General features: G+C 42.9%; 1 protein-coding gene across 2 annotated transcripts in view; it reads right to left on the minus strand.

Moving 5' to 3' along the window:
- Nucleotides 1–970: 970 nt before the first annotated feature.
- PRIMA1 (proline rich membrane anchor 1) overlaps nucleotides 971–20,154 on the minus strand; it is a 67,897-nt gene continuing 48,713 nt past the window's right edge. Inside the window, exons 4-5 of one of the 2 annotated variants that reach the window (XM_063147642.1) lie at nucleotides 17,673–17,802; nucleotides 971–1,148 (exon numbers count right to left, since the gene is read on the minus strand). In XM_063147642.1, the coding sequence (XP_063003712.1) occupies nucleotides 1,046–1,148; nucleotides 17,673–17,802 (233 nt within the window). In that variant the 3' untranslated portion in view covers nucleotides 971–1,045. Of the gene's footprint in view, nucleotides 1,149–3,559; nucleotides 3,862–17,672; nucleotides 17,803–20,154 lie in introns of those variants that run through there. The other variant, XM_063147643.1, reaches the window with a different exon arrangement.

Genomic DNA, 20,154 nt, shown 5'->3' on the forward strand with positions numbered 1-20,154 from the left:
CTTTACTCAGAAGACGCCCGTTGGAGGAGCTACTCAAGAAGCAGGAAAGCTTTCAGAAATTTGAACTTGTAAGGAGTTTATGGAGGGCTTTGGAGTTGTTTGTTTGTTTGCCTTCCCCCACATTCAAATCTTTTAAAGCCAGTCCAGAGTAATCCTGCCTACAGATCTGTGTGACAAAAATACATGTGCAAAATTGTGCAGATTTGTAATTGAGGAACACAAATGTGGAACTTTTTAAATCTGGGGCCAAAAATGCTACATGGTAAAATGAAAAAAGGGGAAATAAAACTAATTGTGGATTAACAGTAGTATTCAAAGCACCTTTAAATGTTATTACCTAAGAGTAATTTTCTCTTTGATTAGCAATGCTACGGTACGTACTGTGACTACTTCCTGCTTGCAAAGTCTCCGGCCGTGGAAATTGCATAGTCACCACGCTGTAGGGGTCAGGTGTGTATTTCATAAGATTCGTGTAATTTGGGGGGGGGGGAGGTTGCCTTGAGGTCCAATGGAAACTTCTCCACTTAACGGGGTAATCAAAATAAAGAATGGGCATGGCGATGGCTTGTAAATGGTAAAGGAAAAAAGCAAAGCCATGCTAGTAAAGCTTGAATTTTCAAATTCAGCTACAATATGTTGCTGTCTTGGACAGAACACCGTCATCATTGAAGGATTCCACTGCAGCACTTCTTTTTAATTAACGATCAATCAAAATAGGAGGGGAGGGAGGGGAAGGAAAGAAAGAAAGAAAGAAAGAGAAAAGAAGCTGAGGGCTTTCAACTGACGCGGCATGCAGTGAGTACGCCTCTGCGAGTTTTTTTTTTATCTCAGAGTAGCCCTGACTGGCAAGTTTATCCCTCCATTTGTGACAATCAGCAAGCCGAAGAGGAGGTCGTCTGCTTCTCTTCTCAGAATAACTGATGCGTGCGCTATTTTCTGAAATGAAGTCTTCGGCCACAGGGCTTCTCCCGTTGCCGCTTTTCACCCACCTCGCCTGTGCCGTGTGTGCTTTGAATGTTTACTACTCAAGGGGGAGTCTCGTAAATTATACCACCGCATTGTTAGTGTCAACTGTCTTGTTGTTTTGGGAGGAGGTCATTGCATATTCAGCGCGACTTGTGCCATTCTCTTCTTTTCTCAGCGGTTTCCTGTGTTCAGGCCCGGCAAGAGTAAAAAATTAAAATGGAATAAGAGGAGAAGAGAGGGAAAGAGGACAGAGAAACAGGTTCATTAGCAATATACAACATTTCAAAAGCACCCTGTTCAAATGATACTGGGAAAGGCTTATTATGCATAAAACATCTCTTTTTTTTTGCTGTTGGTTCTTTGTGTAATCTGCTGTGGTGATAAGCAAGGAGAACAGTGATTCCAGGAGTTTGGGGAAGAAAACTAGAAACACAAAGTCCAGATGCAGCCTATGCAGTCTACCACAACCCATTTCTGCTTAATTTAGCAATAGTTAAAGGAACAGGATTCTTAAAGCAGCACTTCCGCAGCCTTTCCTTCAGGTGGACTATAAATCACACCTGGTAGTCCAGCATATCAGGAGGGCTTCAGGTTGGAGAAGGTTGAGTTGAAACATAAAGACCTCTGTCAAACTTATATACAGTTACAGACTGTCATCTCTTTCCTGCTGAATTCATTTTTAAGAGTGTTCACCAGTTAAAAATGGAATGATAGAAAATAATGCATGATCAATGGGTGTATATTTACATTAAAAATTTCTATGTTTTATACCAGTTTAATTGACATAGCTTACCCCAAAGAACCCAAGGAGTTGTAGTTCAATGGGAATATTGAGAATTATCTGTTACAGTGAAGGCAGATAAAAAAATGTAGAGGACTCTGTGGAGAATTCTTACTGACTTCACAACTGAATGGACGAACATGCCAGCATACCAGACACTTGGTCAAGCCATCAATCTTCCCTCTCATCCACTAGCTACTGTCTTCAGGCTAAAGTACACATGGTTAGAGTTTCCTGATGGCCTAAGCATACACAAAGCCAAGGTCTGTCGCAGACATGCTGTTCCTGACCTTCTAACCATGGTTAGGATTCTTCACCTTCTGTCTTGCTATGGGCCTGTTCAGACAACATGGTAAGCCATGGTTAGGCCGCTAACCCTATTGCAGCAAATGGCTAATGAGCATGTTTAAATACGCTAAGCCATAATGTTTAGCTCAAAATGCTTAACCACCATGGCATAGTGTGTCGTCCGAACAAGGTCTTTCTTATGCAAATTCCCTCCTTCCTGTTATAGTTTGCTTTACTCATGGTGTAGATTGATGCATCAGTGCTAACCATAACCAAGGTTATGCTATAACCAGGAGCTGCAAACTCTGTTTCAAACCATGACCTCAAATTTCAGTTATAAGACTGGGAATGCAGATCTGCACGGGGAATTATCAATAAACCAATGACTTTAAGGTTGCAATTCTGAACACACTTTCCTGGGAGTAAGTCCTATTGAGCTCAATGGCACTTACTTTTGAGCAGACAACTGTTATTATTATTATTATTTACAATATTTATATACTGCTCAATTATCAACCACAGATTCCAGAGCGGTGAACATAGGTATAAACAATAAAAGAAAGAAGACTAAAAAGCAAATTAAAATCGTTCAATTTAAAAACAAAGGAACCAGAGAAACTGTGGCTAGTCAGTTAAGGAAGGCTTCTCGAAACAGAGTTGTTTTCAGGAGGTGCAGGAAGCAGCCTAGTGTTGGTGCCTGCCTGACCTCCAGGGGCAGAGAGTTCCACAGAGGAGGGGGCACTACACTAAAGGCTCTTCTCCTGGTGGATTCCAATCAGGCCACACTTCCACGTGGAACCACCATGACCTCAGTGATCGGGCAGGATAGTAAGGAGGAGGTGCTCTCTCAGGTATCCTGGTCCCAGGTTTTTTGGGGCTTTGTACACTAGCACCAAAACCTTAAACCTGGCCAGGTAGCCAGTGCAAAGGAGTATGGTACGCTTCAGAGGAAACAGGTTGAAAGGTTTATGATAACTGACTATGTGATGACAGATCAAGCCCAGCTACAATTTATTCAGAAGAATGCCCATAAGCACAAGACCTAATTCGACTTTCCTGGCAAGAACTGTAGGTTGTTAATGTTAGTTGTGTTTCAGCTTTTATAGAATCACAGTACCGGAGGAGGCAAATTGTAAAACATGCTCAGCTTATAAGAAGTACTTGTGATGAAGTATTATATCTTTCAGGCCTCGTTTCTAATTACTTATACTGTAAAAGTACAGATAAAACTTTTTTAAAAAAATTCTTCTCCATCACCTATCTTTTAAAACATTCACGCATGCATGTTTCAAAAATATTTTACATTTTTCTTGAAAACTGTGCACTTTCTAATATGGTTAAAATACAAGCTCTATTTATATACAACTTGTTTGTTGAGCAAAGCAGATATGCATTTAAAAGTTTGCAGTGGCCGTTTTTACCCTTTTTTGTTTCTCTTTTCTGTTGTTTTCATCTATTGCATTCATTATTTCATCGCTATGATCCTGCTTTTGTTTTAGTGCCCACTCCAGTACATCTTTTTAAGCAGCAGTTGCTCTACAATTAGTATAGCTGGGTGTTAAGAGCTCTCGAAATCCATAATACTCACTCCATGGCTGGGTTGCTCTTTAAAATGAATTTCATCCGTCTGCTACGCAATTTACTACAGACAGTTATTTTGCTAAGTAGTAAATCAGTAATTGAACTGTTTGCACAAAATGGTTTAAAATCAATGGAGCATTCAAGCTCTAGATAAATTAAACTTTATGGTGCCCAGCAAAGGTATGAAATGGGACTCCAGCATCCATAACCTCTCCATCAATCACATGCATGGATTTTCATGAGTCCTAAAACCAAGAGAATATAATTTAGAAGGTATTTTAATTGAAGAAATCCACCTCTTATTTAAGATTCATACCTACCAATGTAGAACAGCAAATCATATGATGGAGAGACAGACATGAGAAACACTCACCAAAAGGCAGTTGTGGCTACTTCCCATTGAACAGAACCTAATTGCAAGTAATTTTTACTAAACTGTGCCCATTTTCTCTCTCCCCCCTGTTTTTTTGCACTGTGTTGAATAACACTGGAATCTAACGATACTAGACATTAAACAGAATATGTGTTTCTTTACCTAATTCAATTTTACGTGCACACAGGAACTGGGACAACATTATTGGGAGGCTTCAATGATTTAAATAGGAATGTTTTTCATTCCTATTCTCTGCTCTTCTTTGTAATGTTGGGAAAGTCAGGCTTGCGGGACAACCCAGAATTCAACAACCCATACCATTGGTTAGCATTATGTGTGAACCAGGATCATAACTTTCTACACCAATCCTCCAAGTGGGTTTAAAGATGCACTTACTTTCAGTGCCCTGACCTCAAACAAACCTTCACTGCTTGTGTGACAGATCAGATTTACAGGCGGCAGGCGCACACATCTGAAAACAATAAAACCCCTTCAGATCTCTTCTGACTGTCACAGATGAGAATAAGGTGCCAAAAGAGAGTGCAAGCGATGTCTTTTAAGAGAGGAAAAGAGAATATTTTGATGTAATGCCCTGTTACAACCTCTTTTTAAATAGAAGAGCTTCACTGCCTCTCTGAGTGGAGAGGAGTTTTTTGCAGGCTCCAAAGGCTCACTTTTTGGAGTAGTTTCAAAACACACAGCTAGATATGGCTGGGGAAGTCCCCTGTCTGAACCACTGGAGAGATGCTACCAGTCAGTGTAGACCATGGATGGGCAACTTTGGCATTTCAGATGTTTGGGTCTACAACTCCTGTCAACCCTTAATACTAGTTATGCTGGGCTTTATGGCCACAAATTGACCACCCCTAATGCAGGCAAGACTAAGTAGACCAATAGTCTGACAGTATGAGAAAGCTACTTATGTTCCTACTGGACTAGATGAACCTCTGCTCTGACTCAGTATAAGGAGGTATTTTCATCTGAATTTTCAATTGTAAGCTCCTTTACAACATCATGATGATGATGATGGTGGTCTCTTTCCTCGCTCATGGTGGTTTTTCTAGACAGACATGACGGGCATTGCCAAGTCATGTTGTCTTTTACAGATTCAGGAATTTCCTGACAATTGAACATGTTTTAATTATGATTGCTTTCTGGATAGTGGTGTGGATGTATTTTGGTAGGCCCAGTTTCTGAAGGTTTTCTGTATAGTTTTTTGATGTGATGCTGGTGACTGATGTGACTAATGGAATAATAGTGACCTTTTCCTGTTGCCATAGTTCTTTGACTTCCATGGCCAGTGGTGTATATTTTCTCTGTCAATGAGTATTATTATTATTATTGTTGTTGTTATTTATATCCCAGCTTTTTTCCTCCAAGGAACCCAAGGTGGAGTACATAATCCTCCTCCTCTCCATTTTATCCTCACAACAACAACCCTGTGAGGTAGGTTGGCCTGAGAGTCTGTGACTGGGCCAAAGTCACCCAGTGGGTTTCCATGGCTGAGTGGGGACTAGAACCTGGATCTCCCGACTCCCAGTCCAAAACTTTAGCCACTACACCACACTGGCTCTCAATATGAACTCTATGCTATGGTTTTCTTTGCATGGTATTGTAGTTTTAAATTATCATCTGGAGATAAATCTTGCCATTCATTCAAGGGCACGGGCACAGAGGAATTGAGATGCTATGCAGTTTAGTAAAAAGTTATACTGACAAGTGGCAAGTTCCTGACAAGGGACCATTTATGCCCATGTTCTTCTGCTGACTCAGCAACAGTGTTCTTTGTCAGCAAATCCATTGATCAACTACTGAGAAAAGAGTTATTAATTCCATTACAAATCCAGCAGGCTGAAGGAGTCACTTCCCCAGGTAAAACGGGCTGCTGAAACTGTCCTCCTTGGCAGTGTGATTCTAGTACTATTGGTTCTTAATAGACCCTTTCACGTATTAAGATGAAATTTTCATTTGGAATATCTCCCACCCATTCTACTAATTACTTACAACCAGGATTAAATGGCACAAGTTTGGGACGTGCAGCTCCTGCTATCCCTTTTATATTTCTGGAGAAAGCTGCCGTCTCTTGACTTTACATAACAAGAGACGAGGTTGTGTTCGTTCCCCCCCCCCCTTTTCTCTCTCTTTTATATAAGCATCTTATCACAATAAAATTCCACGGAGCCACCAAAATTAAAAGAGAGAATTACATAATGCATCCCCCATCCTCTCATCCCATATGCTATTTTAACTACAGTTCTTAGCCCTTTCCAGACAGCTTGCTTTCCTTCCTAAATCTTTTCATCTTGCTCTGATCTAAGTATTTACATTGTAAAAATAAATAAATAAATAAATAAATCAGAAAACAGATTAAGAGAGCAATCTTATGGTCCCTGGGCAGCATCTGGAGGGCCATTGCATACTTTGGATTGCTGGATGTGAGGTCAGAGACCGTGCTCTGACCTCAGACCCAGGAATCCACACACTGCACCCCCTCCCAGCTGGCACAGGGTGAACTGTGCTAGCTGCTTCTCTGAGGTCACAAAAGTGACCTCAGTCAGGAAGTAAAGGGGGCCTTCGAGTAGGCAGGGAAGGGAGAGGCCAGATTATGTGGTATCCCGAGCCATCTACAGACTCCTTGCCTCCCCACCGCCAAGATGCCCCAGCTAGATAGGCGAAAAAGCCCATCTAGCTGAAATTCAGAGCAGAAAGCATGGAGGATTTGAGGATCGCCTCTGCCATGCCTTCTGCTCTGTGTTGGATACTCATGAGCCTCTGAGTTTGGAGGCTTATGAGCATCGGGGACAAATTTGATAGGATTGCTCCCTAAGAGACAATGAGATCACTACTGCTCTAATTGTTTTCATTGTATTGGCTGGGATAGCGCTGCTTAGAATAAGATGAATCTACAGTCTGTTGCTCTGAATCGAATAATCCATTCCTCCCAAGGGTTTTTGCAGGATTTCCCCTCATTTGGGTTATTAACAGTCTATTAGAAGTTTTGACCCATTTTCTAATACAATATGAACAGTGACCTCTCCCCAGCCCCGTCCCATTCACTCCCCTTTAGGTCCCCCCTTTCATCAAATGAAGGGAACTTCCTATTTATTTTTTGGCTCCTGATGAGCAAAATGGAAGAGAAGGAGATGCAATCTCATGCTGAATAAAAGTTTGTTGATGTTACACTGAAGTTGGGTGATCGTGAGCAAATCTGCCTGCCCATTTTTGATGGGTAGATTTCAGTTGCTTTGGCCCAACGATGTGGACAAGCAGGGTGGAGGGTGGAGGGTAACCCTCAGCCGTTGCGTTGCTCTCTCAACTCTTGCTTTTCTTGGCTGGTTAAAATGGCTAGAGGGGGACTATCAGGTAAGAGGTAGTGAGTGACTGCCTTTCTAGGAGAGGGATTTGTGCCATCAGTATTGAAGGAGAAACTCCTGAAAAAGCCCTCTTCGTAGCCTAATTTCTGGATAATTACTGGCTGGCCAGCCTGTAATCTGTCATTTTGGGGCAAGTTGTGTGAACAGGTAGTAGTGTCATGATTCCAGATATTTTTCGATGAGACTGGTTTTCTTAATCCTTTCCAATCTGAACTTCAGCCTGGTTTGGGGACTGAAAGAGCCAATGGCTCTAGTGGTTGACTTACACTGAGAGCTAGATAAAGGGAGCAGCCCCTATTGGTTTGGCTGGATTTCTTAGTGGCTTTCAATACCTAGCCAAGATGGGGCTTGGAGGAAGCTTCTCTTTTGCAAGTCCAACCCCCATTGAATCCAGCCCCCTGCTCAATGCAGGAATCCAAATTAAAGCATCCCTGACAGATGGCTGTCCAGCTGCATCTTGAAGGCCTCTAGTGTGGGAGAGCCCACAACCTCCCTAGGTCATTGGTTCCATTGTCGTACTGCCCTAACAGTCAGGAAGTTTTTCCTGATGTCTAGCTGGAATCTGGCTTCCAGTAACATGAGCCCATTATTCTGTGTCCTGCACTCTGGGAGGATCGAAAAGAGATCCTGGCCCTCCTCTGTGTGACAGCCTTTCAAGTACTTGAAGAGTGCTATCATGTCTCTCCTCAGTCTTCTCTTCACAAGGCTAAACATGCTCAGTTCTTTCAGCCTCCCTTCATAGGGCTTTGTTTCCAGACCCCTGGAATGGTTAGTTGGGGCATAGCAGTGACAGTAGCTTCCTCGGAAAACTTGGTTGGCTGTTTCTTTTCTTTCTTTTTAGCCTTTGTGTCAGTGAGAGGAAATTTCCAGAGGTCCAGGAGACAACTCTCCCCCTTCCCGAACCCGGAACCCCCTGGAGACTGCTCCCTGCTGTACCACCAAGTTTGCCATTGAAACTCAGTGGCCGTAAAGGACTGGTTTTTCTGTTTTGGTGCTGCGATGCCACCCTGCCTAATTTCAGCAACAATCTGTGACTCAGTTTCCTTAAATCAGGCCTTTTGGGCTACTGTGCCACTGAAATTCTATAGTAAATTCTCCAGTGGTGGTCATGGGCAAAAAAGGCCAGGGGGACAGCATGCAACATGTTGCAGAACCCTGGTTTAGGTCAAGACATTCTTATTTCCCCAGGCTTTGGATTGTTTTAACTTTGTTCCCTGCTTCTACTATAGGTTTATTACTGCCCTGTTCTTTTATTGTGATCATTGTGGTTTGATTGTATATGCTTTTCATCTACACTGTAAGCCATTTTAGGGCTCCTGTAGCTGAAAGGTGGAATATAAAATAATTACGCCTATCAAGAACCCAGCTCAGCAGTCTCTCAGCAGTCTCTTAAAAAATAATTAGGGATGGTGCAGAATTCCATCCCAAAATAGAATTTATTTATTCAATCATTTATATATCACGCTTTGAGCCTCAAATGGGCCCCAACATAAAAATAACAATTTAGTTAAAACCAGAGAACATTAAAACAAGCCAATAGAACATATCAAAAAACTGGTAAGAGATAAACAAATCAAAACCTGGGCAGAATAATATCTTATCTTAATATCCTATCTTAATATCCTGTCTAAAAATCAACAAAGAAGTGGCTAATCTAATCTCCTTTGGGAGGAAGTTTGATAACTGGGGGCCATCACCCAAAAGACCTGGTCTTGCCTTATTTTCACTGGAGCGCAAGTGCGCTCCAGCTCGTCTCCTTTTAAAAAAAGTGGCGGCCACGACAGCCGCAAAATTTGGGACGTCATGCAGCCGATTGGAGGCAGGGTGACAATCCCGGAAGCAGGTAAGTCCGGGATTGTCTCCCCTGCATCCCTCTACACCCTTATGGTGTAGAAAGGGCCTCTCTTTCTTGTTGGAAGAATGTGAGATACGGTGGCTGGGACATGAGACTGGGGGCTTTTCAGTGGTGATATCTCAATTGTCAAACAAACAAAGGAGAATTAGAGTCCTGGATCCTTGCTGGCTAGCGTACACTGACTTCTGGATTCCAGTCAATTCTAGGTCTACAAACAGCATTCCATGCTATGATCATATGCACACTTATCTGGTAGTAAGTCCTATTGAACTCAGTGGGGTTTACTTCTAAATAAAGATGCATATGTGAGTATTTTTAGATCTACATCAAAAGAATCCCTCTTCTAAACTGGTTAGAGCAAAGTTGCAGTAGTTCTGTTTTTAAAATGTGTGTGTGGGGGGGGGTTGAAGGAAAAGTAATCTACATATTCTCAGAAGCCTTGTCATAAGGATTTCCTGTTTCTGAAAACAAACACGGTACATTCTAGACCTTTTTTCCTCAATCCAATGAGCTTCTTTGAGACACAAAAACCCACAGGACCGCATCTCCACAATATGAGCATTTTCAGTGGAATAAAATTTGCACAGATATTTGTTTTGACAAACTGGTTGACTCCTGGTGCTTTGGCAAGCACTAGGAGTTGGGGATAATGGGAGTTGGGGGGCAATGATGGGAGCTGGGGATGATGGGAGTTGTAGTTCGACATATCTGAAGGGTGCCGAGTTAGGGAAGGCTGAGCTAAATTGTGCATTGCTGTTTTCAACCACTCCACAACTAATTAGAACCTTCTGATATCCCTGTGTGTGTATGAAGATACTTCTTGTAACAAGCCTATCCTTTTACTAGCACAAACAGGACATGCATAAAAAAGAGGGGGGGAGTATGTTTAAAGGGATTAAATGCAAAATAAGAAAACTACAGCAACAACAAAGAATCTTCACAATTTTACAGAGCAATTTGCAATCTTATTTGAAAAGCTGCCGTGTGTTATTCTTTTGAGGGCGTCATTTGTGCAGTGTTCTTTTTTAGATGTAATTTGCTGCTGTTCCTAAGTATGAACACTGATTGGCATGGCATTAGACAGGAATGCAAACAGAAAGGAGCTGAGAGGTAAAGATTGGCAGGTCACAGCCCAAAGGTTCTCTCTGGTCGGTTAAAATTACAGATTGCTCAGGAGAAACCACAAACGCAATGTCTCCCAGCTGTACAAGTTGTCTTCCTCCCTTATTGTACCTGCTGATTGGTATACCTGGAGTTCTGCTTGCTACAACAGCTAAGTAAATTGGAGGTGTTTTTTTTTTTTGAAAGACCAGGGGAAGTGAGGGATGGAAGAAACCTGCAGCTCCTATGCTTCCTGCTTAATTGGTGATTTTAAAGGGACAGAACGAACCTTCGGACTGAGATCTGGAGACCCTGCCCAGTATCATAGAATTGGAAGGGACCTTGCAGGTCATTTGTTCCAACCTTCTGCCTATACAGCCAATCCACTACTATGCTAACCTAGCTTTCCATCCTCTGCTTCCAAACCTCTTAAGAGAAGCAGAGTCCAACAACCTTCAGGGTGCTTCCACTGTCAGACAGCTCATTCCGTCAGGAAGTTCTTCCTAATATTGAATTGAAATCCCTTTTCTTGTAATTTGAACACACTGGTTGGGCCCTCCTCTTTTGAGCAACAGAAACCAATGTGTCCTGTTACCCACATGAGAGCTAGGGGTGGGAGAACAAGGAATGCTTGAGACCACTAGGATTCTCTGAACCTGGCCTCACTGCTCACCTTGTGCTTGATTCTTATTTCCGGTCATGAATGCTTTGCACGCACAGGAAACTTGCACAAATAGAACAGCGATCAAACGGGAGATTTGCACAATTCTCCCAAAATTTGCACACATTTCCTCCGTAGACTGAAGTGAGGCTGAGCCAGCCTACTGGGGAAACTCCTGTAAATTCAACTGGCAGTTGCGAACAAGATGAACACGTGCACGTGTTTGACACTTTGTGAATATTTTCGGCAGACAAGTGCTCATGTTCTTGGCTTCGAATGGGGCATGCTCACATATTTTGTGAGCAAAACCTAAATGTTCATGCATCTGTAGTGACAGCCTTTCAGATATCTGAATATGGTTGTCATAGTGCCTCTTATTCATGTCTTCTAGTCCAGCATTCTGTTCACACAGCGGCCAACCAGCTGTTGACCCACAAGCAGGACACGAGTGCAACAGCCCCCTCCCACCCATGTTTCCCAGCAAATGGTCCACATAGGCTTGCTGCCTCTGCTACTGGAGGTAGTACATAGCCGTCAGGACTAGCAGCCATTGATAGCCTTCTCTGCCAGGAATTTATCTAACTCCCTTTATAACCATCCAAATTAGTGGCCATCACTACTTCTTGTGTTAGCAGGTTCCATAGTTTAACTATGTGCTGTATGAAGGAATCCTTCCTTTTATCAGTCCTGAATCTCCCACCAATCAACTTCATGGGATGACCCCAGGTTCTAATATTTTGAGAGAGGGAGGAAAATGTCTCCCTATCCCCATTCTCCACACCATGCATATTTTTGTACAAATGTATCATGTCTCCCCTTACCCTCCTTTTTCCCAAGCTAAACAATCTAAGCTGTTGTAACCATCCTTCAACCTTCCCTCATGGTAGGACTTGGTATCCAGGACTCTCAACATCTTTGTCACCCTCCTCTGGTCACATATTGGCACAGTTAGTCAACATCCTTCCAAAATTGTGGTGCCTAGAACTGGACACAGCACAACTGGACACAAGGTCTGCTCAGGGCAATTGCAGGATTCCCCATGGCATTCTATTTGAATAGAGGCCCTGATCAAGCCTGAGACGGACTGGATGTGTCCTCCTTGCACATATAAGAGGCTCAGCATGTCCAAGTACGGGTAGGAGATGCCTGTTTTGAATGCTCCACCACGTTTTGTTTTGGTTTAGATCAAGAAATAATCCCTGAAAGTAGAAAAGCAGCATATCAAGCAGAAAGATTCTAGCTCTGCTCACTTCTTTCTTTGCATGTTTTCTGGACCAAGAAGGTGTTTTTTAAAACACGCACACACACACACACACACACACACACGAGAGCATTCAAAAACGTGATTCTCCATCTGCAGGCTGAAGTGGTGCAGTTCATTCTACCACGTCAGATCTCAACCACCTGAAACCCCCCCCCCCCAAACTCCAATTCTGCTGCATGTGTAGATCAGGCCAAAGAAAATGTGGGTGACTTCCTTGAAAATCAGAATCCACCTGTTTGTCGAGGGCTCTTCTGCATCTCCCCTGCCCGTCTCTCTTAAAAATTGGTAACGCAAAACTGTGGGAGCTTCTCACAGAATTTGACAGCAAAGCTATTCAACAGTATCAGATTTGCCATGTAGCCCCATTTCAGAGCAACGTTATTTTACTGCACCCCCGTGAATGTTTTTTTTTTTTAATCAATAAATGTCTCTCTTAAAAGGAGCCTGGAAAGGACTGCAGGATGTTGCCAATAGCCCCAAGGTCTCTGCTCAGCAAAGCATTTATTGAAAGGATTTAGAGGAACAGTGAAATGCTCTACTTACTCAGGGCAAAAACAACAAGAACCAGAACACAAAAAAACCCTTACCTCAACCTGATTTCACTCAGTGAGCTTCCCATTTATAGACATTCATTCCCAACTAAGCTGTTCATACTTCAGCATTGGTTGGAAATTAGCACAATCCACCCAGAAATTCTCTTACACAAGCTTCACTGCTATGAATGGAAGCTGAGAGACAGCCTCACTGTAGACTGGTTCACAATGGGCATGGCTACACCTCTCGGCGTTCTGGGAAGGAGGGGGGGATGATCTCGCGGTATTCTGCTCGCGAGATCCTCCCCTTTGGACAGATGGCGCATGCGACATCCCGGGAGGAACAAGGGATGTCGTGCCTGCCATTTTTTTTTTACTGCAGGTGAGGTGAGTGCACGAGCACTTTAACGCCAAAGTAAGTTTTTTTAAAAAACACACACACACACACACACACCGATCACGCTCCCCCTCCCCACCCCCGATGGGCACAGAGCGCCTGAATGGGTCTAGACATGCCCAATGTCATATCAAACCATGGTTTGCACTGATGATGGTAATTTAGACTCCGAACCATTATTTCTATTTCCAGCTATACAAACTATGGTTTGTGTGGCTTCCCTCTTCCCTGAGAATCTCTGGATGCTATCTGAAACAGAGGCTGCCAAGGGTGGGGCAACATCCCAAATCATGGTGCAGAAGTTCAGTTTGCCTAAAGAGGGATTTGCAAACCAGCTTTGAACCATGGTTTCAGATTATGGTTTGGCAGCTTCTTCCAAACCATTGTTTGGGGTTACATCTGAACCATTTTATAGTGGCTCACATGGAAGACTTTCCCAATATATTGTGCCCGGTGTGCCTAGCACTTCAAAACTTGGAAGCTAACTGGTATTTAATTCTCAGTCCTTCTTCCTTCTCTGAATCCTGTCCTCATCTGATGAATGTCCAAAAACACAGAAGTAGGCCAGTGAATGTGGACAACAGGTTGTATTAACATTATGTATCTACTCTAAGTAGGAGTAGGTAATGATTCCATTTCCTTGTGTTGTTTACTGTCTCTGCACTTCGGGTGCTTCCAGACTGGTGCTTCCTAGAGCTACTCAGTCTTTTTTCTTCAACTTTCGGCTACCTGCGGAATTGCAACTGACTTTCCATATAGCCGTTTGGTGGGAAAAGGACAATTCTGAGCACAATTCATCATTAAAAAAATACTTTATTTACACTAACACACTTTTTAAAACATTCCTGAACAAAGAAACTGACATAAATGGCTATTGGGATTTTTTACTTCCCCAAGCTACATTCAAAAATAACTTGACATAGTAAAATGTCTCCTAAACAACGCCGTGTGTGGTTATAAAAGAAGTGCCTTTAATTCTGCTTACTTGTATCTTGGGGGCAAGATACAAGTATCTTTTTAATCCAATGGGACTTTTAAAATCCCAATACTTTCTGTCAACCAAGTCAAAAATTCAACCCAATGGCACAAATTAATAGATTTCTTGTGTTATTTTTGGTCCTAAGCTCTTTTTGGTTTTCAGGAAGAAAACACCAGCCTAATTGACACCAAGCAGGATATTGCACTACAAACCCCGCCCAGACCTGTATGATGAAGCTTTAGCAGATGCAGACCTCGAGTTGTTTACCGATGGATCCAGTTACAATTAAAACTTCCTAGCAATTTTTCTGCACAAGCAGATGAACTCGTAGCATGCACAGAGGCCCTGAAACTTGCTCCAGGCAAAAGACTAAATTTATTTACTGATTCAAAATATGCATTTTCTGTAATTCATGCACATGGACAGATTTGGAAAGAAAGAGGATTTGTGACTGCCAGTGGGCAGTCAGTAGCCCATGGAAAATTAATAGTTGATTTGTCACCCCTGATGGTCGATTTGTAGTGCCAAAAATCATCATGACTACCCTGCTTAAAGACCTGCATTCCCAGGATGGACATTCAGCAGCCTCTTCAATCGTTGAAGGACTTTTGAGAACCATGATCAGCCAAAGAATATGGATAGATGCTCAGCAAATTGATTCTACTTGCCTCATTAGTCAAAAAGTAAATGCTTCAAGAAAAGCCCCTGCAGCCATGGGAGGGAGACCATGGGCTTGTTATCCTTTTCAACGAATCCAGATTGACTTTGCTGAAATGCCTCCATGTAAAGACTTTTTAAATACCTACTTGTTCTTGTTGACCAACTGACTAGTTGGGTGGAGGCTTTTCCCTGCCCGAAACCATAGAATCAGATCTAGGCAGCCATTTTACTTCTCAGGTAGTGCAGAACATGGCAAAAGCCCTACAAATAGACTGGCACCTCCATACCCCATGGAGACTCCAGTCTAGTAGACAGGTAGAGAGAATGAATAGGGCCCTGAAAGAAATCCTAGCAAAAATTCAATTAGAAACCTCCTTGAAATGGGTGGATGCACTTCCAATTGCGTGATCAAAGGTCTCAAATTGTCTCCTTTTGAACTAATGTTTAGTTTTCCCCCTCGGGTTTTAGTGGGGGAACAAGAAGAAATTAAGTGGGAATTGGGGAATGATTTACTCCGAGAATATGTAATTGCCCTGCAGTTTGTTCTTTTACAGCTTCATCGTTACGTTGCACCTTTCCAGAGACTTGAAGGACCCATCCATCTGTTCCAACCTGATGATAAAGTCCTGCTCAAAAGGTGGAATCCTGGAAGTGGGAAGGTCCTTACTGCATTGTACTTGTAAGTCATTCTGCTGTGAAATTATTAGAGACAGATAAATGGACACATTGTTCTAGAATAAAACCCTTCCATCAGCCTCTGCCTCCCCTGAGTACCGGAAACTCAGAGGACACAGGCGAAGCTGAGAGCAACAGCCCTCTGCCTTCTGGCGCACCGGAAGCCGCCAGCAGCACAGGTGAAGAAACCAGTACGGAGCAACCTAAGTACTCAGCCCAACATTTAAGGGGCACTAAAGTTAAATTTTATAAGCAAAACCAATGAACTTACATTTGTGTGAAGATAGTGTAGCTGTAATTTTGATAATTCTTATACTGCTCATAAGTTTCTTACTTTGGTGGTTCAAAGTTCTTCTTTAATTGCCATGGCAAATGTCTTTAAGAAAGAATTTTACCTATATTTGTGTCTTTTACCACTCTTAAGTAACTTGACTTCACTCTACAACTGCCAAGCGTTCTTTGCAAACCCTCATAATCACCCTCATCTTCCTGCCCTGCAAAAGCTTGTGACAACCACACAAGCCAAAAACTGTTTGATTTGTGAACAACTAGGGAAGAAAGATGTAGGATGGTTAAAAGCTCAAAATTGTGCACACATGTTATGGTTTGATTCTACCCAAGGACTTTTAGAGCCCTACGTTATTGATGAAAAGAAAAAGCTGTTAAGAACATTTCATTAGTGTTAGAGAAAGCTTTTAAATAATACACTGGATGCTATAGAGAACTTGCAAACTGAAGTTTCTTCTCTCAGCAATGTTGTTGTGCAAAATCGAATGGCTTTAGATTTATTATTAGCTCAACAAAATGGTGTGTGCGCTGTGATTAACCAATCTTGTTGTTTTTATGTAAATGAACAGAGTAAGATCGAAACAGATGTAAAGAAAATAAAAGAAGCAGTACAAGTCTTTCATAAAACAGGACAACCACCCACTAATGATCTATTTAGATGGCTCACTAGTTAGTTACCCAATGTGGAGTGGTTAAAAGAGGGATTTATTGCATTATGTCTTATTGTAATGATTTTGCTTATCCTTGCTTTTTGTCTTCCTTGTATTTTGTCTCTTATGTAGGCCTACTTCTGTGTAAATGCTGCAATGAATAATGCATCAGGGTAGGATCGACCCCATGTTGTTTGATGAAACTGAAACACTATTAATCAATAACTTTCATGCCTTTTCTTTTAAAGGTAGCTAACAAAAAGAAAGACAGAAATCTTGATGTTACCTTGATGGTACTAAGATGCTTTTTGTGTGGCATTTTACTGATGCAAACGTATGCATTGGTAAAACACCCCACAAAAAGAATCTTTATACAACTGTACATAAAAATCACACCATGATTGGGTTTTTTTTTTGGCAATAATATTGCAACACTATTGCAGGGTGGAGGGAGGGGAAAATGCAAATGATAAGAAGGAATTGAAAGCTGCTGCAAACTGTACATAGGCACAGTGACTACATTTGCACAAAATGGTAAGCCAGAATTGCTGAGAATTCTGAATTTATTTTATTTATTTATATTTATTGATTTATTTATTTATTTCATCTCTCATATTGCCCATTGCTGGTCATGAGCAAGGTTTAAGGCCCGTTCTTATACTATAACAGAAGCATGTGTGACACTGCAGCACTGCCCCTTCCTCCACTGTTATGTAATGTGAGAAGCCCTGGGCTCTACGGGAGGGAGCCAATACCAGAATCAAGTTGGTTTCTGGAGGGTTGAAGTTGGGGTTGGGGAGGAGTTCAAGGATAGGCTCCTCCCACATGCTCTAGCAGCCACACGGTAGTCTCCTCCCACATGAGCTTTTGATATCAATGGTGGCCCTGGTTAGGTCATCACATGGTGGAAGTAACACCTGTCCTGACAGTTGTCTCAAGCTCTCTCAGGTCATGCAAGGAGGGCAAGCGTACTGTGGGAGTGGCAGAAGAACAGACAGTGGGGCACTAAAGCAGGACTGTTACACGGGTGTATGGGCCAGGAAGGCAGGAGAGAGTAGGGGATACAGGAGAAGAAGGAGCACAGCTATTGGTTCTCAGTCACTGGAGGACTTTGGTTTAGAAATGTTGACTGTCTTCCTTTTTAGGGATTTGTAGAATCCATAGCAGCCCAATATCTAAACAGTAGTACATCCACAAAACAGCTGATCTTGCAGCTCTGAGTTTAAATACACTCACACAGTCTTACCTTTTTATGGCTTTGTAGCAAATGATGAAAACTAGAAAGAGGAACACTGGTGTGGTGCAGCATGCTGCAATAATTATAACCGAGCCTGGCCACCAGGTCTCTCCAGTTGGGCAAATGGGAGGGGTGGGAGCTGCAAAAGACAATGCAAAAAACAACAACACACACACTCAGTTGAGTCCTACAGAATGAAACGTTTATGATCCAAGGAGCTCCATTCACCCAGAATTTAGTGCAGAAGGTGACCAAGGAATACCCAACCCACCCCCAGCTAATATCTTCTGCTGTGCTTTCCCACTAAACAACCCCCATGCAGCAGCAAACACATCCTTCTGCTGCACCAGCTCATCCAAAGCTGCCTTACTTTGACCGTTGACTAGACCGATTGGCAGCAGGTTTCCAGAGTTTCGGGCAGGATTCTTTTCGAGGTCAACCTGGAGATTGAATCTGGGATCTCCTGCACGCAAAACAGTCTTTCTCCAGCCCTAGCTGGAGATGCTGGGGCTTGAACCTAGGGACTTCCGCACACAAAGCAGACGTTCTGCCACTGAGCTATAGTCCCATCCCCTAACTTCTTAGGCCCTTGCTCTAGGGGGGTCAGAAATGAAACGGCTCAATGTGGCTGGCAGCTACTGAAGGCCCAAGAAGTTTGGCTGCTTGAAGTGAAGGACAAGATGGTGCCCCCTTCCGTTCCATGTACAAAAGCCAGATGGACTGGGAAATGAATGGCTTCAACACTGATAATGGGGAAGTATCCTCCACTGCCCTTAAAGGCTGCAGGCTAGCTTAGGGGGTGCAGAGCAGGCCACTTGGCCCACAGCTCTCTCCTTCCCAGCATCTAACACTGAGGCAACTGCTTCACTCTGGCTAATGGCAGGGCCGGCAATGCTGGCCGCCACCATCTCTTGGTGGCTGTCCATCAAATGCAGCATTGGTTTCACAGAGACATACCGCTAGATCAGGCTCTTAAACTCAATTAAGGAAGGTTTATCTAGAACAAATGGCAGCACCTGTAATCACAGTTAGAGCTGCTATCGTAATAACCTTGGGTTGAGAAGAAGGAGTCTGTTTTAAAAAAATTAAGGGAGGGGGGTCTTGAACTGTCTCCCCCTTTATTTCACAATGGTCATTGTCCTATGGTGTGTCACGCATGCATCTCACTAGGAGTAGCTGTTTGAAAAGCAAATTTATGAAAGGAAGTTGTGCTGTTCATAGCAGAAGACTAGATTCTTCTCTCCTAACTAGGGATGCCGGAGGAATCTATCCGAGGGTGGGGGTGAAGTTCTCTGAGCTTTCAGCAGCTCAGTTCCCCGGACTTTGGCTCGCCTCCCCATGAGCTGGCTTGACTTGCTCACATCAGGGATTCCAACGCCCCCCCCCCCCCAAATTGCAATTTGCACAAATTATGCAAATCTTGGCTGGAATTTGCACAAATTGTGATTTACAGAAAAACAAACCAACCCAGAAAAGATCCCAGATTTTAGGGAAAAGCCAAGCTGGGAGTGAGGGCGAAATCCGGCTGAATTTCCTCACGATGAGCATCCCAATCCTAGCTGTGGAACCAGGGTGGCATACGTTTACCACCCTGCCCCCTGTTAGGCTAAGCAGAGAGTAAACGACTAGAGCAAGGCTCATTCGCTGACCTTTGTGTCTGATTTGAAATTTTAATCCAGGATACACCTATGTAATCCTATGCATGTTCACTCAGCAGTAAGTCCCACTGTGTTTAGTGGAGCTTACTCCCAAGTAATTGTGTATAGCATTTCTTCACACAGCATATGGAATTTGCTGCCAGAAGATTTTTTGCCACCAACCCCAATGGCTTTAAAAGAGAATTAGACTAACTCATGGAGGAAAACTTTCAATGGCCACTAGTCATGATGGCTATATCAAGATCATAAGAAGAGCCATGCAGGGTCAAACCAAGCGTCTATCTAGTCCAGCATTCTGTTCACACAGTGGTCAAACAGCTGCCCACAAAAGCACACCAGCAAGACATGAGTGCAACAGCACCCTCCCACCCATGTTCCCCAGCGACTGGTGCACATATGCCTCTGATACTGGAGGTAGCCTATAGCCATCAGGACTAGTAGCCATTGATAGCTTTCTCCTCCAAAAATTTGTCTAACCCCCTTTTAAAGCCATCTAAAGAGGTGCCCATCACTACTTCTTGTGGTAGTGAATTCCATAATTTAACTATGCCCTGTGTGAAGAAGTTCTTCCTTCTATCTGTTCCCACCAAGCAGCTTCATGAGATGACCCCACTGGGTTCTAGTATTACAAGAGAGGGAGAAAAATGTCTCCCTATCCACATTCTCCACACCATGCATAATTTTATACACCTCTATCATGTCTCCCCTCACTCATGTTTTCTCCAAACTAAACAATCCTAGCTGTTGTATTCTTCCATTATAAGGGAGATGCTCCAGCCCCTTCATCATTTTAATTGCCCTTTCCTGCAATTTACAGAGGTTCTCCTGGTTAC

Source organism: Elgaria multicarinata, chromosome 2 (assembly GCF_023053635.1).
Source record: "Elgaria multicarinata webbii isolate HBS135686 ecotype San Diego chromosome 2, rElgMul1.1.pri, whole genome shotgun sequence".
NCBI classification, from domain to species: domain Eukaryota; kingdom Metazoa; phylum Chordata; class Lepidosauria; order Squamata; family Anguidae; genus Elgaria; species Elgaria multicarinata.